Source organism: Epinephelus fuscoguttatus, linkage group LG24 (genome assembly GCF_011397635.1).
Source record: "Epinephelus fuscoguttatus linkage group LG24, E.fuscoguttatus.final_Chr_v1".
Taxonomy (NCBI): domain Eukaryota; kingdom Metazoa; phylum Chordata; class Actinopteri; order Perciformes; family Serranidae; genus Epinephelus; species Epinephelus fuscoguttatus.
Window position 1 is genome coordinate 9,059,866 of NC_064775.1, and position 26,645 is coordinate 9,086,510.

The 26,645-nt window shown below is 40.9% G+C and overlaps 1 protein-coding gene across 1 annotated transcript in view; it reads right to left on the reverse strand.

The window, feature by feature from the left end:
- Positions 1-26,645, reverse strand: part of LOC125885040 (FERM and PDZ domain-containing protein 4-like) — a 66,116-nt gene that overhangs the window by 22,215 nt on the left and 17,256 nt on the right. Inside the window, exons 2-4 of the mRNA XM_049570406.1 lie at positions 12,060-12,182; positions 4,015-4,166; positions 2,074-2,176 (exon numbers count right to left, since the gene is read on the reverse strand). Of these exons, the coding sequence (XP_049426363.1) occupies positions 2,074-2,176; positions 4,015-4,166; positions 12,060-12,182 (378 nt within the window). The remainder of the gene's footprint in view (positions 1-2,073; positions 2,177-4,014; positions 4,167-12,059; positions 12,183-26,645) is intronic.

The following is a 26,645-nucleotide window of genomic DNA, read 5'->3' on the forward strand; positions in this document are numbered from 1 at the left end:
CACTCATTAGTTTCCCATTTAAAAAAAAAAGTGACAATATTTCTGGCGAATCAAAACATGACTTCAGTCACAGTTAACTGAGTGCATCCAGATAGCTTTTTCTTCCTTATTATTAATCCTGAATATTCATTTGTCTCAATGCTATGTGATGATGGCTATGTTTGTGTGATGAACAGAGCTATATTAACCAAACATTATGCAGATGGGCGTAAAGCATGACTAAAACTTGGCAAGCACTTTGTCGCAGTTTCACATAGTTTTGTGAAATTAAAGACTTGAATAGATATTAGAAGTAAATTATTGATAATGAGTTGATTTAATTGGCACTTTATCTGGCACTGGTTTGCTTGTTTTTGCTATGATCAGTATAAAACCTGCCAATTTAAGACGCAATTCAATATTTCAGGCTGTGCATTGGAATATAAAGGCATTTACTGTAACACAACATTGACTTTTCCAGCATTGGCTACAAGTGCCTACACGGCTAAACCCAAAAAAAGGAAGACAGAACTCAGTTCCGCGGTGCCCCGGAGGGAGGGGAAGGGTGAGGTGGGGCTGGGCCCGGCCGGAGGGTGCGAGGGTCGGCCGTGAGAGTGGAGCTGAGGGCTCTCCGCGGAGAGCAAGAGCCGAGGCTCAGGGGTATGTGCGGGGCCGCGAGGGAGGGATGGGGAGGGCTGCTGTGCGGTGAGGGAGAGCGAGGCTCCCAGAAAGGGAGGAATAGAACCAAGTGGGATAAAATACTCACGTGCTCGTCTGGTAGGAGGGGCTCAGGGCGGAGACGAACGAAACCTAACTCAGATGAGACTCAAAAATCAACCGTTTTCAGGCTTTCTACCTACTGCAGCTTTAAGATCCAGAAGTTCAGGAGGTTTTCAGTGGGAGCCGAATTATCCGCAAACTGGTAAAACTGGTATTTATTTTTTCGTTTTCACCCATCATTTTACACGTAACCGGTGTTTTTTTTCCCAAGGAAAACAGAGATTTTCAAAAACAGCTTCCAAAGTGACAGTTTTAAAAAATATCCATTTCTATGGAGGCGGATGACGTTGCAACCCAGTTCGCACACTTTTGGGACTACTTACGAGCTTACAAATGAACTTAGCACTGCTGCATCAACATCACAGCTACAACGGCACACAAAGACGTCTGCTGTGCCCAATATTAGTAAGTGTATAGCAGCTAACTATGCTACATAAGGTTAAAATGTACTTTATCATTGCTTTTATCACTAGCACCAAGAGGAAAACAAATCACTGTGCATGCACAGAACGTTCTATGGTGTTTGACCTATGGCATATCGCCACCAACTGGCCTGGCATGCTAATTGCAGCCAAAAGCCACCGTTTTTGCGTTTTTGTGTAAACAGGGATATCATTTTCACAACTGATTGTGTTAACCCAGAATTTTTTTTTTTTTTATACAGGATAAATAAAAATCTGTTTTTATTTGTATCGGTATCCATGTAAACAAGGTCTTAAACCAGTAAACACACAGAATAAAGCAGTTATTCCAACGCTTTTCGTCACAGAGAGGCTGCTCCCTGTGTCCCCTGTGGCTCATTCTAAGGTAACGAAAACAAAATGATTCTTATTTTTGGGTGATTAAACGCTAAAGAAAACACACTTATTATATTGAATTCCATTTCTGCAATATATCCCTCTAAATCCTACACACTGGACCTTTAAGGCAATGTAACCCAGAGGTGCCTCAAATTAATCACCTAAAGCCACGTTGTGTTTGAAAACTCTATGCCTCTGCATCAGGCATTGAATTTTATTGCTCATGGCAGGTTTATACAGTCAGTTCCTCCAAATTATTCTTCCATGCAGAATTTTGTTTGTGGTGCTCACATCATTAAAAAAAAAACACCTTTAGAAAACATGACAGGTGGAGGGGTATCTCAAAATCCAGACAAATAAAAATCAAATAATATGCATGGCTGGATAATATGAGTGAACTAGCCCTTTAAATATGAGCCGCTAACCATCAGTACAGTTTCGGGAGAGGATTTCTTTTTTGCATTCCATCCACTGATTAACATATCACTGTGTCCCGATGGCTTTCTGTATTCACCTGACAAGGTCGATGACTCTTTCTCTCGGAGCTGAGCTGACAGGTTCATCGTTGATCATGATGATCTCATCCCCGGGCAACAGCTTCCCCTCTGACGGACCACCTGCACACACACACACATGCAAACGAGCCAGAGTTGATCACACAGAAAAATATAGTTTCAGTCTGTCAGCTAAAGACTGTCTGGGAATGAATCAGTGCGGCTGAATGAACACTGCAAACGTGTGTAGGTATGATATTGCGTGTATAAATCTGTCAGCTTATAGGTAATTTGGGTGTGTCCGTCTCCTGACATGTGCAATAAGCGTGAGCAGTGATAAACAGCTGCGTCCTCAAGCACATATATTCCTTTCCTTGGCCAACAACTCTATATAGAATATTCATTAGTTCAACTGTCTGCTTGGGATTCAGCACAGATTGATTTTTGAGATGCCTAATCACTGTTTGTGTCTGCGCTGCCACTGGGGCTGACGGCTGATAGAAGTCTGTAAGCAGTGGTTTGCCACTAATTTGGATATCAGCCAATCAACCAAAATACTTCCAGCATTAAAAAAAACATTAATTTGTGTTTATTGTCTTTCTTGCATGGGGTCAATAGTACTTACTTGTGCAATCATAGGCTGGAGAAGCCAACAGCCTGCATGGTTTCCTTCTAAACAATCATTACAGCAACTGTGTGCAGTGATTAGCACTCTGCACACAGTCAGGGGGAACTAATAAAATCACTCAGTGCATTCATTCTACATGCAAACTCTTGGATTCCTGTAGTACACGAGCACAGCTGGAGGCATCAGGGCTTGTTTTCTTACCTGTTTCTGTTGCAGTTATTTTAGTTTCTCTTCACATTATCCCACCAGTGTTGAGGGTTTCAAGTGCAGGCAGTGAATACTACTCTTCTTGTTGTCAGTCATCTAACATCTGCAGGAGTGAATGCACTTTTGCACCAAGAAATAATCCCTCGTGTTGTTTTAAAACTCTAAAAAGTTGATCCATGTGTTACCCAATATATCCATGGGCTAAATCAGGAAGCAATACAACATTTACAGTTGCCAGAAGCTAACTGTCAACAGGTGGCGGAGGGTGTGGTGGATGGTCTGTCACCTAGACGAGACAGTTGGCAATCTGGCTGCTTTTTAGCGAGCCTTTGTTGCGTTTCAATTGTGGATAGTGTCATGAGAAGTGTTCCTTTTTTACGAAGACATTTCTGCATTTCATGGCGCCAAAGGACCGGCTCAGGATCTTTACCTAGGCGAGACACCTTGGTGCCTGTGAGCTCGGCAAGATGCCTGCCAAGCTTGCACAGACCACTGTTCCAGACCAACAAACAACAAAACCAGTTGTGTTTCAGCTACCCGTTGCTGGGTTTCAAGTGGCTTTGTAGCCACCAAACGTGGGTGTTTATTAGTGACCTGTTGCTGCTTTTTTATTGGGAATAGTGTCACAAAAAGCGATTGAGACATTGCTGCATTTCTAGCAGGGATTGTGTCACTAGATCTTGGTATTTTAAGCCAAAATGGAATCCTTTCCTAACTATAACCAAGAAGTTTTTGCGCTTAAATCGAACCAGCGTTTTTGAAATGTAAAGTTTGAATGTATGCGCTACATAATAATGTGCAAAGGTCATGTGTCTGTGGTTTGTAATGTACAACAACATTTATTCTGGCAATTGGGTTGACATTTATCAGTTAAAGTATTTTTATGCGTGTCTGATGAAACCACCAGATATAACAGAAAGCAAACAAAACGAAATATTTGGGGTTACATATTATATATCTTGTTCCCTTGTTTAATTTGAGGATTGGAGACTGTATGTGCTAGGTGTCGATAATGCTGGGTCATTCCATTAAAAATCTTATTTAAGACCCTGATGGGTTGGATGTGACATTTCTAACTTTGGTGACCCCTTGTGGTGATATTAGAAAAGACACTGTCACAGCTTACCTGGTGTGACAGAGCGGACCACCACCGGTTTCTCACTGCCTGCCACAAAGCCGAAGCCCAGGACTGGGTCCCGTCTCATCTCCACCAGGCGAGGGGCGGGTGGGACCGCATCCAGGTGGACCTCCTCCAGGGAGCTGCTCTGGGACACTTGGCTGGAAAGTAAAGGAGAGGAGGAACATGGTGATTGAGACAAGCTCAACCAAAATCTCTATGTGGCACAATACGGACATCACACAATTCACTCTGACTTTGATTCACATACAGTTTGCTGACTCCCAAATGAGTCAGCAAATAGTTTCACTTCAAAAAGACATGTAGCTGGTAATGGGCACTATAACTGTTACTGGGATCAAACCTGTCCTGCTTGTTAGAGGAGGGTCTCTTACAGAATCTGACACAGTGCACATTAAAATCCAATCAATTCAGTCATTCCTACACCAGGAATTACTTTCAGCTCTGAAAGAAAACATTAAACTTATAATGAATGATTTGAGTTATCCGATCAGTTGCTCATAAGTCACAGCCTTGGCTCAGGGTTGGTCATTAGCACAACATTTTATGCTTAAGTGCCACTTATAAAAGAGAGCACAGGTCCCGCATTCATAAAAAGCCTAAGATGTGCAATCTGGAACCAATTTGCCTCTGACTTTCATATAAGAGTCTGCAGACTATTCCAAATCAAAGTCACAGCTATCTAATATTAATGTGTAAAGGTCTGTTAACTGCCGCTGTTGATTGTTGTTCATCCTATTTGTACAACATCATGTATGTAGCCATCATGTGCAACAGGTATATATAAGCTTTCCATGTGACTGTGATTCACCAACACCCAAAGCTCTTGGTGTTTCAGTTTAAATCAAAATCATCTTGGTGGACACACAAATTACCGTAAAACTCAGAATATAAGTCGCACTGGCATATAAGTCGCAGTCTATTTTTTAAGGTCTCAAACAGGGAAAACAAGGTTTTATATTATTATTTGTTAATAAAAACGTTATACAAGTCATTCCTACCCTTTATTTTTAATTTGAAACACATTCAAAACACAATAACCTCTTAAGCAGCTTTGGTTACTTCTCAGATTGCAATTTTCCAAACAACCTCTTCAGGAAATAAAATTACGGCATAACAACATCTGAGCCATAAAAATGAGTTTAAATTAACATTAAACTTCTTTTTTCTTTTTTAAGAAGACAGCATTACAGTACCTTATTACAGTGTGGGCTGTAACTATACATGCTTACTCAAATCCCAAAAACGAATGATTTTAAATTACTACATAGCGCCATCTTGTGGGTCAAATTACCTATGTCAGCATTTACCTTGGTCTATAGGTCGCACTGGTCTATAACCCGCACCCAACTTTTTAGATGAAAAAAAAGGGGGAAAAAGTGCAACTTATACACCAAGTTTTACGGTAAGTACGAAGAAAGAGAAAGTCTGTGAAAGGCGGGCAGGAGGGGTGGTGGATGGGTCATGGGTCAAATTAACATGGACTTTCAACCAGGAGACTGATGTTCATGTCCTGTGTAAAATCAAGACAACGTAGTTAAGTGACTGGGGTTACAATGGTATAAGATTTTCATGGTACAGTATCCATCTCAAAAAATATTGTGGTTTCAGGGTATAAATGAAACTTTAAACCATCATTTAATGGAAGGAAGTGTAAAAGTCTTCCTTTAGAAAATATCTGAAATAAAGGTGGATTTTCTGTCCAGGTGCATTTTGTTTTTCAATATCGGAAATCTGCATATGTACATGGTGTGATAACCGTCACTTTCCATCACAGAATATCTTAAAACCGGAATACTGCCACAACCCTTTACATGACTTTACGGACGCAAAGAACTTTACATAGGTACTTTAGGTAAGTACACAAAGTAAGTAAGTTCATGTCAGTTATGTCCTTTATGTAGTTATTTTAAACAAAAACATTATCTTGAAACCAAGCCTAGTGTTTTTCTGTCCCTAAAGCTACCAAAACTGCGACTGTTTGACAATGAAACTGCGAGCATTCGTAAAAGACTTTGTATTATCATCGTTATCATTCCATGCCAACACCATGCAATGCCGTGTTGAGAGGTTGAATCCATTTCATGTCTTTGTGTAAGACTGTGTTGTAGGTGGATAAAGCAATGCATGGCCAAAACACAAAAGCAAGAAGTTTCCAAATTAACTTTTTTTTGGCTTAGTTACTGCTTATTTCATTTTTCCTGTGGCTTCTCGTGTTGTTTTCATCCAGTATTGTATGTTGTCCATGAAGATTCTCAGTCATCCAGGTCATGGTATTCGTAAGTGCTATATCGTAGGCAACTGGACTTGCTTGCGTTTCTTGAAGACGTTTCGCCTCTCATTCAAGAACTGAAGAAGCTTCTTGGATGAGAGGCAAAAAGTCTTCAAGAAACGTGAGCAAGTCCAGTTGTCTACGATGTAGCACTTACGAATATTTGTACGTTGAACAGCACAAAATGGTGAGCCTACTGCAGACCACTGTTGGAGAACAACAAGCAACAAAACCAGCTGCTTTTCAGCGAGGCACTGTTGCGTTTCTACCAGGAATAATGCCATGACAACTTTTTGATTTTTAGAGAGATATCGCTGCCTATCAAGCCAGGAAGGTGTCATCAAAGCAAAATGCCAGCCAAGCTGCTCACCACTGTTCAAGACCAACAAACAACAAGGCTGGATGTGTTTTAGTGACCCATTGCTGTTTTTTCATTTGGTATAGCGCCACGAAAGGCGTCTGGTTTTTACCAAGTTATCACTAGCGGGGGTTGTGCCCCCAGGTGCAGGTATTTCACCAGTCGTTTCCAATAACTAGTCCGGACATACATCTATGCTCTCTCTGAGGGACTGACACTAAACCACGGTGGCAATGCCCTTGATTAAAGAGAGAACTGTTGCTGGCTATATGGGGCCACCAACATTTAATGCAACGCTAATGTAGGTTAATATTGGTGAAATATCACACTGTCCTTTCCTTTGCCTTAGTGCAAGTCACTCAGGATGAGAGCACCACTAAAATGTAAATGTACCATATTAAATTAAACCCTTCTGCTCGCTGAACCTCAGACGTCTGTCTCGACCGGGACACTGAGAATGCAGAGTGCCTGTTAATTAAGAGGTGATATATGCTTTCAGTGGGGTTAACTCATTCTCCCTCTGTCTCCATTTCTACCTCCCTCCCTCTTTCACAGCTTAAAAGGCTCCCTTGGCAGCCATTGCCTTCTCTCTGCACATTAAGTCCAGTACAGGGTGTCCATTGTTACCCGGCCAACATCCATTCCATCTTTGTCTACCTCTACTGTCCATATAGCGGAGCATAATGTATTTCCTGCCTCATCCATTCTAACCTTCACATAGTCACAGGTGTTTGGTTTGCAACTACACTTAACTTTCTAACTTTTATTTAATCAGGTAATTTTGTTATCATATCGTACATGAGCAGTGTGGCTTTACCCACTGATATTTATCTGGTTCTATACCTGCAGCTTTGACTAAATCTGCTCTGATGATAAAGTATGTTCCTACCATCCGGGACGCGACTTCATCTCCCACCAATCCGGATCAGTCTCAATCTCCGCCACCTTGTGTCCCTCTTGCGCTTTCTCATTCCCTCTCTCATCACTGCATTGATCTGTATTGTACATACGGTGCCGAAATCTCAAACTAAATCTGTCTGTAATGAAGCATGTTCCAATCTGTGGTGTGGGCTCATCTTCCCTGTCAGGGTCGTTGGGGTTTAATCCCACGGGAGGGCAGAGCTCGAATGTCAGGGGGTCAGGGGAAAGCTGAATACAAAAAGGTCAAATCCTGGTGTTGCTGCTTGTCATTGGATGGATGGGAGAGCATGCAAGTGGTTTTAGATGCCAACACTTAACTTGTAATTTAGTAGCCAGCTACTGACAGATATTACAAGGATAACCCATCTGCAAAAAATGCTATCTACTATTATCAAGTCTATTATCAAGAGCAAGTTTCAGAGGACTTCAACAGGTAACTACCATGAGTCAAAAAAGATGTGATACAGTCCAGGACAAAGAGTAGTACGTTACAGTTGCATAACAGTCTTAATAAACATAGCAAACCTAGTCTTAGCCAGCTGGCACCACTTACTTGAGCTGAGCATATGAGAAGAGCTGGGTGATATTATGATATATTTACTGTAAGATTAATTTGGCCAGGTTTTTCTATTTTTGTTTCCATAGAGAAACAAATTTTTTCATCTCTGGGCATTCCAAGCAAATGTCACATATTAGCGAGATTAACTGATTGTTTTCTGGCAATCTTGGATTTGCAAGATTTTTATATCGATGTGACTGGTAGCCATCTCGGAGTGGATTTCAAGACACCACCTAAGAAATGACCTTGTGGTTCTTCGGGGGAAAGAGTGTAGTGGTGTGTGCCGTGGCGATAACAACTGGGATTTGCCTCTTCCCCACTAAGGAGGCACTTTTTCATATTGGCCATCATACTCAGAATTTGTCTCATTGGGTCTGAATAAACTTGCTGAATATCACTTTGGATGAAAGAACCTGCTAAATTAATTTAATGTAATGTAAAAGACACTCATTGCTGGTATTTTTAAAAGTATGGGAAAAAATATACAATGTCTTGATTTATCACTGTAATAATTTATATTAATTTTTAAATAATTTTATCTATATTGCCTTATCAATATTGTTTAAGGAAGAGCCCATTGACAAATAGAACTGAAAAAACAATTAAATTCATGTTGTGATAGGCACAACTATTTTAGAATAAGAATTTAAGACTAAAAATTGTCATTCAGTGTAACAACAGCCATTTTAGACACTGTTTGTGCAGATAAATCAACCCAATTGCCAGAAAAAAAGCTGGCATTGTACTTTAGTGCAAACCATGCTGTTACAGTTGCAGACATGCCAAAAACTCTATGCTTCACTATTTCAGTTTTATGTTGTGACAATGCTGTGGTTAATGTGTGGTTAGGTTAAAGCACAAAACCACTTGTTTGGGGTTAGAAAAAAGTATCATGTTTTTGGCTTAAAATATGCGGTTTGATCACTACAAACACCGCTGGAAATGTCCCGAACATTTGCTAAAAAATACCCACTTTGGTCACTGCAAGAACAGCCGGACATGTCCCAAACTCTGGATAAAAAATACCCATGTGTCGACATGTGCCAAACTCTCGTTAAAAAAGTACATGCCCTATTTCATACTTTGCTGCAAGCACACCTGGTGATGTCCCAAACTCTCGGAAGAAAATACCAGTTTTTGTTGCTACAATCACGGCTGAACATGTCCCAAACTCTCGTTATAAAATACCTGCTTGTGTCGGTACAAACAAGGCTGGACATGTGCCGAACTCCTGTTAAACACTACCCACGTGTTAATACAAACACAGCTGGACATGTGCCGTACTCATATTAAAAAACTACATGCTTTTGTCACTACAGACATAGCTGAACATGTTCCCAACTCTTGTTAAACAAAACAAACAACTTTTGTCGCTGCAAGAATACCTGGACATGTCCCAAACTCTCCTAAGAAAATACCAGCTTTTGTCACTACAGACAGATGAACAGGTTCCCAACTCTTGGTAAAAAAATACCCACATCTGTCGCAACAAACACAGCTGGAAATGTCCCAAACTCTCGTTAAAAATACCCACTTGTATCGCTACAAACGCGCTTGGACATGTCCCGAAGTATTGCTAAAAAAATACCTACTTTTGTCGCTACAATAACTGCAGGACAGCATTCAAAAACCTGCTGGATCATGTCAGGTAAGGTTAGGGGGGAGTTATCTGTCCAAAATAATCAAATCATCTATGGGGTTTACTCACTCTCACTCTCTTTTGTCTTTCCTTCTCTGTCTCCCAGGAATCCATTTGTGACACTCAATCTGTGTCACCTCGTCTAACACCAACAGCTTTTCTCTGAGAACAAAGCCACATAACCAGAGCTGTCTCCCTTGTCATATTTGACCCTCCATCATGAGATGAACAGGACGGGAGAATTTAATGGGGGAGTGGCAAAGAGGAGGAAACTGGCAGAAAAGACAAGAGATAAAAGTAAGAAAGGAAATGAAATGGTCGAGAGGAAAGAAGGAAATATAACAATGTATAGACAGGATGTGTAGGAAGATATATGGTGTGGTAATAAGACGTGATGAAAGCATGTGATAAAACAGAAAAAGAAGTACAGAAGATAGTGGCAGGGGTGTTGAAAATGATCTTAGTGTGCCTAGTGTTGAATGTATTACTTTATCAGTGCTGCATTTGTCCACTGAATCTCAGAAAACCAGCGTTGGGAAAGCAGAGACCAGGGGAAGGGAATTGATGTCAAGAGGTCAAAGCAAAGAGGAGGACAGAAGAAAAGGACATGTCAAAGAGAAAAAAGAGGAGCCAGGGGGAGGTCATATAGCAGTAAAGAGAGAGAATAGTTAGAAAATAGATGATGAAAAGTCAAACAGATGCGAGGGAAAGTGACAAGTAGAAGAAAGAAAATGTGGCGAAGAGAATAAAAAAAGAGGAGGAAAGGTAATTGGAAAATGAGAGTACAAGCAGGAAAGGAAACAAACAAAGGAAAGGTACACATATGAATCCATTGTCAATTAACTCACAGTATAGTTTTATCACCGCATAAAGCAATTTGTACATCAAAACACCATGTCAATGAAGTTAATTGGATCACAGCTTATCAAAATCAGACACGTCTGCCTAACACAGAGTCTGTTCCACTGCGGTAGCCAGATTCACTGTGCATAACGTTCTGTATGCCAAGCCCTCCATGCCGGTCCAATTTGAGGATTTGCACATTTACCTGGTTGAAATGTACTTCCTGCATAACAGATTTACACAGACAACAGCCACTGCACACACACGTGGAATGCAAAACTACCTGAAAATGGCGACCTTTTTTTTGCTTCTGGAGAGGAAAGGGCAGGTTAAAACTTTTTAAACTTTTTTGATTTGAAACTGACTCCTTGTAGTATTCAAAAGCGTATCTCTTACGCCCAGATCAAACCAAAGATTCGCGGCTGTTTTCGAACATTAGAACACAGCGATGTGAGCTGGCCCGTCTAAGCTCCACTCAAGCTGGCTGATAGTGTCATCAGTGGTTGGTTTTAGGGTTAGTCAGCTGGACATGTCAGTTACACACTATCAGATTACAGCGTGTTCACTTGCTGTGGCATTCTCTGACATGAGCCCTCCATCCATCTGGCTTTAGAAGTTTGATGAATACGGACGGTTATCATTCTCCAGTAGATCTTTATAATGAAACCATATGCATCTGTGTGGACTGTAATGATGATTGCACCCCATCCAAACCAACATGAACCAACACACAGTCACTCCCGACTCGTTAAATACCGTCACTTGGTCTGTGGCATACGAGTCAAACTGTGATGCTCTACAAATCCCTCTAGGGCCAGTTTTGGATGCTCAAGGCTGGTGTGTCCGTTTCCGCTCATTAGGCTGCATCCGAACCAAATCCTGCACTGCCGAGGGTTTTGCGGGGGTGTAGAAGTGTCAATTAAATGGCACACTGTGGGGAGTAAAGGGTGGAGACCAACTACAGAAAGCCAATCTCCCCATCTCTTCGACTGAGTATTGGTCGTCGGTAAGTTGCCACCAAAGACATACGTGCACAGACGCAAACGAGGTGAGTGCTCTTTGAGAGATGTGTATACATAATTTAATTCTTCGTCTTTATTTACTGACATAAATCACTAACCTTACATTGTCAAAATAAGTCAATGTTGACTTTTGCTTTCTACACGGGACACAAACAGTGGTCTTCTAGGTCAAAGTCTTGTGTCTGTTTGACCGATCCACCCTCCCACCTCATGACCTACCTGGACTTTTCTGCTCTTTATACTATGTCGGTGGCTCAGAGCTTCTAATAATGATGCATCCCAGTGCGTCTCAAACAGACACTAAAAGGTTCCTGGGTATGTAGGTATGAGACGCTGAGGGCCACTTTGACCAAGTATCTGTATTTGACGAGTTGGGAGTAAGAACGCCCGGCCCAAACATGGTGTCATGCTGTACATACGTGGTGAGGCAGTCCCGTCCCTCCCTGGTGTTGTTCATGCTGTCCCAGTTGTATGGAGGCCCCTGCAGTCCACCCCAGGAGCCTGGGCCAGGGGGTGGCCAGCCCGACATTTTGTTCTTATGGCTGCAACATAAAGAATAAGAAAATCAGCATTTGATTGTTCGGTATTTTTGTAAGCGTTGTGTGGAATATATTAAAGACTCAGATTCTCAAGTAAAACCATTTGATTCCTATATAGTTTCAATCTAGTATCTTGGAGTCACCTCTAAGAAAACAAGCATTTAAAAACATTTAAACAAAACTACTGGATTGGACTTTTAATAGCTGCAACAAATCTGTAGATTGATTGGACTTTCATGCAGAGAGAAGATCCACAGAGAACAGAACTCATAAATAAACATCACAGCGCATGAACCTCCTGATTTATAATTTAAGAAAGGAATCAGAGGTGAATTGATGAATCTTTTCTTTTCTCCTCTCTGGATAAAAACACTCAGAGACGCTCCGGTTAGATCCCTCCCAGCCCAATTAGTGTGACCTCTTGTCTCTCTGCGTGTGGCTTGCAGTGTGAGATAGCACTGCTTAGTGCAATCGACCGCAGTCAAATAACAGCTCATCGGGTCCGTAGATGGCCGATCGATGGCTTCGTGCATGGGCAAGCGCTGTGGTACTTGCTCTGCGAGATTGTGCGCGTGCGGCGAGGGAAGGCACTGATGTGACAGCTGATTTGGTTATCGCAGATTATTCAAACAATGTCACAGAGGGTTTGGGGAAAATGTAGAGAAGCAGAGGGAGGAGACAGGGGTCCAATGTGTCACCTCAGCGTGAACTGTGCAAATAAAGTCCACCGTCTAATGAAAATTGAAGAGACCACCCTCCTGAGTCATCCGGGCTGAGTTAAGTCTCACATGCTACAGTGACTAATCATGCACAGATCATAAAACTCTCCACAGAAATAATCCCGAATGCAGTAAAAGATCATCAAGCCGGAGGAATAACACTGAATTCAATCATCTGTGCACTTCATTTTCATATTTGATTTATTTTGGAGAACGTTTCCTCCCACAGCCATAAACCGTGAGGACGGGTTTATTGTCCTGACCTCAAATCTACGACAGCGAGCTGATGCATAGCTACAGTAACAATGAATAGATTAATGGCATTGCAGTGCCAAGATCTGGACTGATACTCTGTTACACAGCATATTCTCCACTGCGTGACGTCACCCATCACAGCCTCAGCTCTTGGGCGTTTGCCATTCAAAAGCAAAGGCCCAGATTGATTCAGCTGTCGATACAAATTCTTAAAATAGAGGAAAGCGCGTACTAGATGAGGACGTCATCACCGTAGGAATCCAGCTGATCGATTCCCATATTGTGCTGCTGATGAGTTGAATACATCAGTCAGTCATGTCATAGCTTGCAGGGTGTGAAAAATAAACTTGGCCTTAGATGAAAAGTGCAAAACAAGCTCCACTGGAGTGCAGTGAAGCTGCTGGTGAAAGCATCAGACCCTCTCAGTCATGCTGCGGATCAGATGTGTAGGAGAAAGAAAAGTTCACTAATGATACTCCAGTTGTCTCAAGAAACACACACATCTCCCATGCTTCCATTAACAGCAGCTGCAAAGACAGCGAAACAAAAAAGAAGGCAATAGATCCATCTCAGCACTCTCGGGCTTTCGAGTTTAACTCCTCTCGATTCTGTTGCCACGCACGGATTCCAGTCAGACGCTCGTGCTTCTGCTGATCTTCAGTCATCCAAAAGAAAAACAGATCCACCGCCACTTCAGAATCCCAATCAGAGGCTCTTGTGCTCAAAATATACGGAGGCCGCGGCGTTAACGGCTGTGCGGATCTCCAGTGTGTAGCCAGACATTCATCTGTGTTTGTCATTGTGCTGCTGCCGAGAGCAGCTTTGGTCCAAACTGAACTAAACTGCCGTGGCCTCGCCTCCTTTATCCCATAATCCCTCTCATCACAGAGAAAACAAATCCATGCTGTGTGTGTGTGAGAGAGTATGAGTATTTGTGTATGAGAGAGAGAGAGAGAAAATGAGAGGGAGAGACAGTGTGTGTGCAACCGTGCATGTACTGTGTATGCGAGTGTGTGTGGAGTAAGAGGCTTTTCGAAACATCGCTCCATCTCTGAGCTGGAGCTACACAGCGCGAAGTGTTGAGACGAAACTGACTCTTAAAGTTCACCTGGATGGCATTAATATTTCACTCTTCACTTTTGGTTTTCCTCCAGCTAAAAACAAGTCGTTCTTTTCATGTCAGAACGAGACAGAAAAGGGCAAACGGCTCTGCCAGGAAGACAAAAGTTATAGTTGAGTGATATTGGCGGCGTCGTTGGCATCAAATACTCTTTAAAAATGTAAGTCCTCATGGGCGAGTTATGAGACAATGGTCCCCTGGGCACAGACATGCCAAGGGCCCCACCACCTCTCCTATATAGAAGCAAGACACGCAGACATTGGGCTGGCTCTGCCTCTTTTTGTTGTTGTTTTGCGTCTCTTTATAGTTATCAGCACCTTTTATGGTTTTGCGTCTCAGTGGTAATTTTGTTTGTTCTCACTGTTGTTTTGTGCTTTTTTGTAACTGTATTGTGTCTCTTTGAGGTCATTTTGTGTCTCTTAAGAGTGTATTTGTGTCTTTCTGTGTCTCTTTGTAGTCCAGTTGTAGTCCAGCTGTAGTCCAGTTGAATCTCTTTCTAGTCATTTTGTGAAGCTTTGGGGTATATCTGTGTCTTTTTTGGTCATTTTGTGTCTCTGTGGTTGTTTTGTATCTCTTTGAGGTCATTTTGTGTCTCTTAGAGGTATATTTGTGTATCTTTGTGGTTGTTTTGCGCCTCTTTGTATTAATTTGTCTCTTTGTAGTTCCTTTGTGTGTCTTTGTTGTAAATCTGTGTCTCTTTGACATATAGATGTATCTTCCTTGGTCATTTAATGTTTTTTTGTAGTTCCTTTGCGTCCCTTTGTAATTGTTTTGCATCTCTCTGTAGTTTCTTTGCATCTCTTTGAGGTCATTTTGTGTCATTCTGAGGTGTGTTTGTGTCTTTTTTGGCCATTTTGTGTCTTTTTGTATTGGTTTTGTGTCTCTTTCAAGGTCAATTTGTGTCTCTGAAGTATATTTGTGTCTTTTTTTTGTCATTTTGTGTCTTTTAGTAGTCGTTTTGTCTCTTTTTAGTTCCTTTGCATGCCTTTATTGTTGTTTTGTGTCTCTTTAAAGGTCAGTTTGTGTCGCTGAGGTACGTTTGTGTATTTTTTGGTCATTTTGTAGTCGTTTTGTCTCTCTTTTTAGTTCCTTTGCATGCCTTTGTTATTGTTTTGTGTCTTTTAAAGGTCAATTTTCGTCTCTTTGTAGTCCGGTTCAATCTCTTTGTAGTCATTTTGTGAATCTTTGTATTCATTTTGTCTCTCTGTAGTTCCTTTGTGTGTCTTTGTTGTCATTTTGTGTGTCTTTGTAGTTCCTTTGCATCTCTTTGTAAATGTTTTGTGTCTCATTAGATTGTGTCTCTTTGAGGTATGATTGTGTGTTTTTTTTGGTCATTTTATGTCTTTTTGTAGTGGTTTTGTGTCTCTTTTTCAGTTCCATCTCATGTCTTTGTTGTCATTTTGTGTCTCTTTCAAGGTCAATTTGTGTCTCTTTGAAGTATATTTGTGTCTGTCTTTTTTTGTCAATTTGTGTCTTTTAGTAGTTGTTTTGTCTCTTTTAAGTTCCTTTGCATGTGTTTGTCATCGTTTTGTCTCTTTTAAGTTCCTTTGCATGTCTTTGTTGTTGTTTTGTGTCTCTTTAAAGGTCAGTTTGTGTCTCTGATGTATGTTTGTGCCTTTTTTTTGGTCTTTTTGTGTGTTGTAGTAGTCGTTTTGTCTCTTTTTAGTTCCTTAGCATGTCTTTGTTATCATTATGTGTCTCTTTAAAGGTACATTTTTTGTCCCTTTGAGGTTAGTTTGTGTCCTTTTTGTAGCCATTTTGTGTCTCTTTTTAGTTCCTTTGCATGTGTTTGTTGTTGTTTTGTGTCTCTTTAAAGGTCAATTTGTGTCTCTGAGGTATTTTTGTGTCCTATTTGGTCATTTTGTGTCTTTTAGTAGTCGTTTTGTCTCTTTTTAGTTCCTTAGCATGTCTTTGTTATCGTTTTGTGTCTCTATAAAGGTACATTTTTTGTCTCTTTGAGGTTAGTTTGTGTCCTTTTTGGTCGTTTTGTGTCTTTTTGTTGTCGTTTTGTGTCTCTTTAACGGTCAATTTGTGTCTCTGAGGTATGTTTGTGTCCTTTTTGGTCGTTTTGTGTCTTTTTGTTGTTGTTTTGTGTCTCTTTAACGGTCAATTTGTGTCTCTGAGGTATGTTTGTGTCCTATTTGGTCGTTTTGTGTCTTTTTGTAGAGGTTATGTGTCTCTTTTTAGTTCCTTCGCATGTGTTTGTTGTTGTTTTGTGTATCTTTGTGGCAATTTTTTGTCTCTTCTTGGTCCCTACCTGTTAATTTGAGTGAAATTTTACAAGTAATGACCAGGGGGGCCCTGACACAATGGGTCCCTGCGTCTGTCTGGTAGGCACATTCAGTAATCCATCCATGCTCCAAGCTGCTCTCTCTGAGCAAAACGAAGGGATTTACATGAGGATTCAAGCTCAAGCACTACTAAATTGCACTGAATGAGCACATGAAATCAAGTAACTGTGTTTACCTTTCATAACAGTGACAGACACACTAATTTTACAGCTGCATGTTTAAAGGGAAATCCTAAAAGCAGCATTGAAAACTACATCCTCAAACCTTTTTGCTGAAATGGTTCAGACTTCTTTCTCCTCCCTAAAAATTGTTTCTAAAAGTGCAAAAGGTGACTGACTAAAGAATCTCTGAGTGGGAACTTACAAACATAAACAGATCACAACAAAAAGTACCGTCGCAAGAAACATAACCCGTACATTCACACCATGAAAGTTGTCTCCTCGATGACCTATGCAGCAGAGTGTTTGTTCAACTGTTGTAGCACAAACTTTCTGTGTTGACATAAGGCCTTTCCACTGTTTTCCCTCTATTGTGATGCTTCGACATACCAGGAATCCTAATATATGTATTCCAAAGGTGCAGCAGGGTGCTTTGTTCTCATGGTTGTTGAAAAGGCCACGGTAAAATACTTTTTTTTTTTCCCCCAAACTGATCAATCCATGTTCCTCTCCAAAACTTTCCCTCCAGGGATCAATTTTTCTCTGTCAACTACACTACTCCTCAAAAGCTGAACTCCATAACACTAAATCAATTTTCCTTTGCTTGACGAAAATGTACTAAGAAGATCCATCTTTCAGGAAAGAGGCGGAGCAGAATTAAAGAAAATTTCTGATTGTAATGCTTTTTAAAATGTAGTAGCATGAGAAATATTAGGGCAGCATCGGGGTGACACAATGGATGTAACATGTAAAGGCTTCATCAGAAAGGTTCTTTGCAAAGCAGGCAGAAACAATTGAGATTGTGATATATAATTGACTTAATAGATAGTTTTCACAGATTACATTTACAGCTAATAGATTAATTGATTTATTCTGACAAGTTGCTAGTATTAAGAGAGACTGCCTGTACAAGTACTGCTAAGCTTGTGCCTCTGTCTTCAAAGTTACCCTCCAGATACAAAAATCTCTGGAAATCTCTGTGCTAGACTGACCAGTCAAAGAGCAGTGTGTATCTACATGGCTAGCGTTACAGGAAACATCGGAGGCATACATGTCTGAGCCTCAGTCAGACCAATGACAGGTGAGGTGTCTGTTGCGCACCGAAATCAGAGGCAATGTATCCATGTACAACCATTCATATGATATCTTACAAAAGTGCACGTACAACATTTTGTATGATACGGACAAATTACAGCCTCTACTGGGTTAGGCTGAGAAAAACATTCATATTTGGGTATCGTACTTAACGAAAAGTTGCATATTTAACGTAAAGCTAAAAAGGTTAGGTTTAAGAAAGTAAATTTACATGGGTTAGATTTAGAAATAAAAAGTTACGTATGTCAAGTTTAGGAAAATAATCATGGTTGGGCGTCGTCACGTTACATACTTAATGTAAAGTTACGTACATTAGGTTTAGGCAAGTAAAGTTACGTAGGTTACGTTTAGGAAAAGACACATGGAAAGCCATAGTTACGTTATGTACTAAGTAGTTCACATGGTTTCACACGGGACAAACACCGGCCTCCCAGGGGAAAGTCCTGCGTTTGCTTACCCATCCATCATCCCACCCTACCTCCATACTTTCGGTCGCTATACTACATCCTTCTTTACTCCCGTCAGCGCATTCGTCACATGATCGCAGCCTTCACGATTACTTATATACGAATCCTGGAACATTACTTTTCATAGGTATGCATACAAAAAGTACATGAGAACAGCTTGTTGAAGTAGGTAGCACAGCGTGAGTGGATCTGCTAGGATGTGACGGTGGGCTCACATTGGTCTGGTTTGCATCCAAAAAATGCACACTCCATCATGTTTGCTGCCAAAACTTTCACTATGATACAGCTAACTCTGCCCTCTGTACTGGCCACTCTGCGCTGGAGGTTTCAGGTGTTGTGCTGAAGTCTGTTCCCTCGTTGATATGTGTTTCCCATATTACACAGTTATTGGCTTTGGTTTGAATCCTAGATTTTAGGGAAGTGTACAGGCATCGCCCCACTCAGGACAGGAATGTGAAAACACCTTTTTGGTGACAAACTCTGCACAGATACAAGTCAGTATAGTCAAGGTCAAACAATTTAGGGGACATCACCAGAAGAACAACACATTTTTGAGTGGAGGTGGACTTGAAGTAATCAACAGAGCAGTATACTTTATTTCATGTCAGTGCTTTTGACTGAACTAGAATCTTAATGCTTGTTTTACTTGTAAATTCTACCCTGCCTAATAGATTTGTTATGACTAGTCCCTCATAGACTGCTGTAACAGATGTTCATTCTGTCTTTTCATTAGGTTGTTTATAACAAAAAAAAAAAGATTGAGTCACTGTGATATTTTGCACAACAAGGTATGACCTCTTACATAAGCATAGTCACTGTGTGAGAGAAAAAGAGTTTCAGTCAGCCATTGTTTTCCATCTGAATATATTCCCCCTATCACGAATAAACACCCATCCTTATTTAGCAACAGAGATGGTGGTTACTGGAGCTAGTCAGTTTTTTTTTTTTTTTTTTTTTTTTGCTGCATCATATGTCAGGCCTCCCTATCACAGAAAGCTATCGAGCCAGCTGGCACAGACCTCCCCGCTCAGGCACCACATGCTCCAGTCAGCAAGAACGCGCAGCCCCAAACATTGAGCTCCGGGTGCATCTCAACAAATGTTTCATTCCTCATACACTGCGGCTCTGACTCGGATTACTGTCCAGTAAAGTAATCCATCACAGGGTTCAGCCAAGGTGATATCTATAGTACCACACACACACGAGCCTAATATGTAGTAGCCCATCACAGTAGATTATAATCCCCTTTTCTCTGACATTCATTACATTTTATCAGTAACCATGATGGCGTTTACAGAGAATTCTGCAACTAAAGAGAACTAGAAATGGGTCTTCATGTCCAGTGATATCTGTAGTCTTACAGGCACAAATGCATAATATGCTCATAAATTAATGTCCAGTGACTAGACGTGCAGCAACAGATGTGTCAGGTTGCTGGAATGAGTTCGCATTTTATCAATTCTGGTTCTCTCTTGTAATTGTCAAAGGGTTTTTTGAATGGGTTTTTGCTTAGATGCCTGAAATCAGGGCACAATCTTAAAGGGATACTTTCCTGATTTTCAACCATATCTGTGTCCCCGTTGAGTGTGTGTGGATAAATGATGTTAAGGCGTTCCCGGTGCCGCAACTCCGGCAGCTCCCTGTCCATCCACTGGGCCAAATCCACCAGATGACGCAAAATGCATCGTTGGTGTCATGAAATAGCACATCTTGCAGATTTTTTGCTCACAGTATGGATGGTGATTTTGCGGTGCTGCCGACACAGGGGGAAGCCAAACACCATTCATCTGCACAAATTCCCCACATCGCAGCGACACACAGCTGGTTGAAAGTATGTGAAGTATTACTTTAAGATATCTTCATGTTTTGTTGTATGGCATAAAGCCACTTTTACTTGTCTTAAAAAAGGCGGTTGCTAACAAGTGGCTTAATGAGACTACATAATCTCATCACGCCGAACACGGCTTGTTGAAGTGACAATGAAGTCTTCTACACACAGTGTATTTTGTTTAGCCTAACGTTAGCTTAAGCTACAGTGCATCTAAGTGATAGCAGCTAAAGGTGGCTAGTCTTGCTAGAACAACGCCCGGTTTGGAATCACAATTGTACGGAGAGGTGCAGGGATCGTTTTCTTTTCTTTTTTTTTTTTTTTTTTGATTCCCATTGACATAAAGTCAATGGATTGGCCATTGGATTTTGGATAATGGCAGAAAATAAGCTCTGTGGCAAACAAAAGTTCATGATACAAAGACGTTTTGTTCAAGATAATCTTCACAAATGAAAACCACTTCTAGGATTTCTGAAGCATAAATGCTACCGCCAAAAGTTTTAATAGCCCTGATTTATGAGTAATTTCTAGCTTGGACTTTAGTCTGCCACTGAACCCTAACATTCGTCAGCCTCTGACTGTCACTTCAAATGAAAGTCAGGAGCAGGCAGGGATCTGAGTCACTGGGGCATTTCTGCGTTGATCTTTACCAACACACATTTTCAATTCAAAGAGTTTGAGTTGTAATTTAAACAAGACGCTGCAGTATTCCAAAGACCCCCCCCCCGACTGAGGTCATTCAAAGGACTGTGTCTGCCAATGGCCTAGCTACATATTACTACTCAGAGTGAAAATAATTTAGTTTGACCTTCCTTTTTTGAATAGCCTGCACACACACACACTCAACATGGCACATTAAATCTCATAAAAACCCTCAAGATCTTTATCAAGATTGACTGAATTTGCACAAAAAACGAAGAGCTCTCCCAAGATGCTTTAGCCTACATAATGACAATACTTACTAGAGCCAGTAGCGTAAAACCACCTCCCCCTGCCAATTCTTACCACTTTACACTCTACAGAACAAGTAGGGTAATTTAAGCAACTTTTTTTCTTGTCTTTTTAAAAGCTCAGCTGCTGAGTGTCCTGCATGGTGGAGCTGAGGACCCCTCTCAGCACATAAGGACATGTAGGTTAAGTGGTGGGTGGAGCGATGAAATATACATAGAAAATGCACATCAGGGTTTGGGTCACTTCTCTCTCAGTTTATTCATTCTAACATGTCAGCTGAGTCTGCAATAAATAGAAAAGTGTTCGTTCCCAGTCTTTCACTGATATAATGACTTAAGTGCTTTTGGAAATTCCACTGCAATCAAAGGTATTTCAGCTCTAGGGACTAAAGAGATGAGATGCAAAGAGATCTTACACTACTCAACATGCAAATCTCGGAAAACAGATGAAGAACCGAAAAAAAAAAAACTTTCTGTAAAACTTTGCAATTAGTCTGAAGTAACTCTTAGCCTGCGTATTTCAAGTATCATCTTGTATCATCATCAGAATTAGCAACAGACTCCTTTAAAAACTCTGGTTCTAGTTTAAAGGGCCAAAAAAAAGGATTATTACAAGGTGTTTTTTCTCCAGTTGTGGTTTAAAGAATCCATAATACATGACTGTAACTGACTTCAGTCCCATAAATAGCATGAGATAACAGTTTACGGTTTAATTGCATGTCACACTGAGCGATAATAAAATGCCAGCCGGAATCGGTGTCAGACAGGTGACATAAATTTTGAGTCATTCTGGGCTGTGCGATGAATGCCTGGTGAATCATGGAGCTATGATGTAAATAGGAGAATAATGTAGGAGAAAAAAAATACAAGCGGACACCTCCATCTTTTCTCATGATTTAAAATACAGCAAAAAAGCTTGGCGACAGCCCCAACAACAGATGTACACCAATGTGGTATCTATGTGTATATGGATGCTTAAACTGTAAATCCTTTATTTAGCCAGGAGGGTCCTATTGGGATACAAGATGTGTTCTTTGGAGTGTATTCCAGTTGGTTGCTTCCAGCTTCTCAGATGTGATCTTAAACTGAATATCTTTGGGTTTTGGACTGGTTGGACAAAGGTGATCACCTTGGGCTCTGGGAATTTATAATGGACATACTTCCACATTCTCTAAAATGATTAAATGATTAATTTAGAAAACAATCATAAGGTTAAGTGATAATGAAAACCACTAGTTGCAGCCATAGACTGTATAAGTGAAGTGGATGTAGCCACCGTGACATCACCCATTGGTTTGTGGATCATTCTGAAGCTTTGAGTTTGTTAGCCGTCGCTATTTTGGTATTTCGGAGCCAGATGTGACCATATTTCGATGGGGAACTGCCCATTGGTCCGACAGCCCATTGGTCCGACCATATTTAACCCATTGTTCTGAAGTCCCGTTGTTCCCAAATCATCATGATGCCCTGTGGTTAAGGTCTGGTTAGGTTTAGGCACAAAAACCACTTGGTTAGGGTCAGGAAAAGATCATGGTGTGGGTTAAAATGAAAAAGAAAGTGACAAACACATAAGCTGTGAGCCTGCTTTGCCTCAAGCCTTTCCCAGCTGACCCAGAGCCGGTTGCAGCGCACCATCAAGGTAGAAATACGCCCGCCGGGAGCCATTCAGCACCGCGGACCATCGGACGAATGGGATGTCGGACCAATGACATGGACCCATTTCGATGGGAAAGACACACATCACTGTGCCTCTATCCTATTTGGCAGGTGGCTATGGTAGAGACTTGTCACTCACAAGGTAGGCATATCCTGTATTACTTTAAATTGGAGTATAATTCACAAAATTGACATCATGCTGTATTTAGGAAGAGGACTCATTCAAATTAGCTGAAAATTAGCTGTATCTCAAAATAAAGTGTGTGTCGTACAAACTTGAAACATTCGCACATCACTTGCGATCCATTCCATTTTCGATCCGTGACCCACCAGATGGGAACCACTGGTTTAGAAGACAGAGGCTAGGTTATTAAAAACAAAAAAAGAAAGTGGACCGAGGATTGATCCTTTTGGGACACCACACAAGATATTTGCTTAAAGGTTAGGGGTACTTTTCAGTAGATACTGTTTTCTGTTTTTACACTGCTCACGTACCATTGACGAACCTTAAAAGCCACAGGAAATTTTTTTTAAAAATGAAAAGAAAGAGGACCAAGGATGGACCCTTGTGGGATGCCATGGGACTCATTCGAAAAATGTTTACTGAGGTACATTTATGCTTCTGTCATTTCAACAGCGCTGGGTTAATATGTGGTGTAAGCACAAAAAAATCACCTGGTTATGCTAAGGAAAAGATCATATTTTGGCTTAAGAAAACCACTTTTTGTGGCAGTATTCTGGCAGTTAACGCAGTGATGTCTCGGCAAAATACAACCGTTTTTCATGGCACAATCCCCGGTGGAAACACAGTGAAAGGTGGCTGAAAAACACCCCACGTTTGATTAACTAAAAACCCTCTGGAAAGGCAGCAATGACTCACTAAAAAAATCAACTGATTTTGTTGTTTGCTGGTCTCAAACAGTGGTCTGCAGCACACATCATCCATCATCCCCTCCAATTCCTGATGACAAAGTCAGCTAAAATACTACATCACATTAGAAACGCAGACACTGTTTACATTTTTGTATGAAACATACAGATGTAATGTATTCTTAGTTTGGAGAATTGTACAATGCTAACATTTTCTTCTGGTAACTGGGCTGCAGATATAACTTGGTTGTGGACCTGTATAACATGATATACTAATTATCAAGAGCACATAATGTGGCACAGTAACACAGATATATCTAAAGCTGAATTAACTGGATTTGTGCTGTTGTCAGTCAGACTCTCCAATCTGGCATTGATCTGTCACTTGAAATGTTCTAATTTGCTTTCGAATAGAGCTTCTCTCCTCTTAGTCTTCCTCGTTATGCTCATTAATGTTCCAACTTAACACACTCATAGCTCCTAGCAAGACAACTCCAGCCATCGCCTGACCTTCCTCTCATCCAGTCCTCATCCTTTTTGGTGGCTCTTTTCTCTCTTACTTACTCACTCTTTCTCCGCGACTTTGCGCAGCTCATAAATGAAACATCAGTGAACGTTGTTCAAAGTTGCCCTGGAAGTGCTCTTACTTTATATGGCTTTACTGTCTGAAGACAACATGCTTTGGCTCTCAGTGCCTTTCACATACACACAAACATGCGCATGAAAATGTGCACGCACTTTCTGTTTATGTAACACTTGAACATTAGGCTCCATTCTGCATGCTCTCTGAACATCTTGCAGAGTGCAGATGTTTGCTAAACAAGCATAATGGGGTAAAAAAAAAAAAAAAAAAACAGAGCAGAGAAAATTGCAAGAGTTTCACAAAGTTGTTAATTTGCAGAAGAGGCTTTGGAAGCACTTTGGAATACAAATATTCTTGAGAACAATCTCAGCGGGATAATGGATCCATCCATTCAGATGATTCCTGTGTCCTTTTCCAACTGTCCATTTGAAAGTGAAAGCGCTTCCACTTACCAAGAAAGACCACATTCAGATTTCCATTCACAAATACCATGAGCAGCGCTAGGCCATCAAGACTTTGGACAAGAGCCATGGTTCGTAAAGCTAAAGCATTCAAGCTCTTGATGGCAAGCCTGGTAATCAGACTTAACTGCTGTGTAGCTTCACTTTATCATTAAGTCTGACAATGTGTTCGTTTTAGCCAATTTGTGTTTGCGATGAGGGCTGTTTTGTTTGTTGTTCAAAATCAAGTAATTTCAATGGAGTTGCAGATGCAAATTTGCACCACTGACCAAAATGCAAGATGTCTCAACAGTGCTGCAGACCTTTGAAGGATCCTTGGAAGAAGCTGTGTTGCCCTATTCGCTATTTTATGACCTTCTCTGTTGGAGAATAAACTACTCCACAAGAGAGGCAGTTATGAGACACGAGTCGATGGCACAAATGCTTGTCTTAAATGAACAATGTGAACTTAATGTCCCATTACATCATTGTCCTTTTATGTAGCTTGTTAAGTGTCAGTCAGCTAAGTGTCAGTTAGTAAGGTCGTTGACTCATGTCTACCATACACTAGAAGACTTTGAAAAGACTTTAACAGACTTTTGAGAGTATTTCCCATCCCGCTGCTGGTGGAAAACATTATGCCACACTTAGTTTAAGAAATATGACTTATTAACAATTCCTTATGTGCAAAAACACATAACCTAGACACACAAGATAAAAGGCATCACAAGACGACCGTCATCTTGTTAATTCGGCATCAACATGATCTATAAGACAAACTGCATTTGTGCACAAACTTCCATTTTGGATTTTTGTGCTGGTAGGTGAATTAGATCCACACTGATTTAAACCCCGACTCTTGCGTCACTCCACCAGTTTCTCCTCCTTTTCCACAGTCAGAGAGAACCGGGAGTTTTTCATTTTCTTGCACCTCCCCAGACTCCCCTCCATGTTTATTGCCTACCCGGCTTGCTGCTTCTTTATTGGTGCTGGAGAGAGTGTAGCTGTATTTACACAGCCAGGACTAAAAACGTACAATATGTTTCAATGTTTGATTTTGGTAGAACATCAAGACAAGAAAAAGACCAACTTAAGACAGCTTGGACTGAGTTTAATGACCCCTGTTTACCAAATGATCGAGATCATGTCAGCACGTTACAACTCTAGCAAACTCTTCATTGAATAAATGATACACAATGCAGAGAACAAAATGTCAGGGGGCATAAACCAGCTAGTGTTGAGATAAAAAGAAGGAGGGGGAGTTCTTGGGACTAACTAGAGCTAGCATGCTCCCAGCTTGTTATCCTAGCTACAGTAGTTCACAACTAGCCCTCCAAGATGCCTCTGGCATGCCTCTTTTTTCATCACAATGTCAGTGTGCCTTATGCGTACGGTTAAATGATCAATTTGTTCTGTAAAATAATGTTGGAAATATGGTCCTTTCGTGTTTTAATTCAACAAGCAGTTTGTTGTATTTTACTGAAAGAAGCAGCAAGGCAGAACCGAGTACATGTTATCGGTTTATTTATTGCAACAACGCTATCACATATAGGATAATATCTTCATATCTGCGGCATGAATCTGCCACCATTTTTCATAAAGTATCTTCAGGCTCTGTAACAGAGAGATTCTTCATTCCTAATTCCTCTGAAAACGTTTTGATTGGTTGTTTTTTCAACCTCAGAAACAGCACAACACCAGAACTCTTTTATATATTATCTAGTATACACACAAAGCATGCCATTAATGTGAAATGGGAGGCAAAAAAGCACTCAAGTTGAATATCTCAAAAGGTTATTAAATGTTTATTTTTACCCTGTCCTCTCGCATCTGTTCAGGCTACAACACTGCACCATATGCAATCATTTGTTTGCCCCCATCAGCCACCAAGTTGCGAATATCCATCGCCCATCAGCACTAACCGCAGAGGCAGTGACTCACCACTTTTCTGCTGTTTTATGGTTGCGGGTAAATGTTGCATTTGTCATGTTGCACTGTGCTGCACTGTGCGCTATAAAGTCCCTCCCCTGAAAA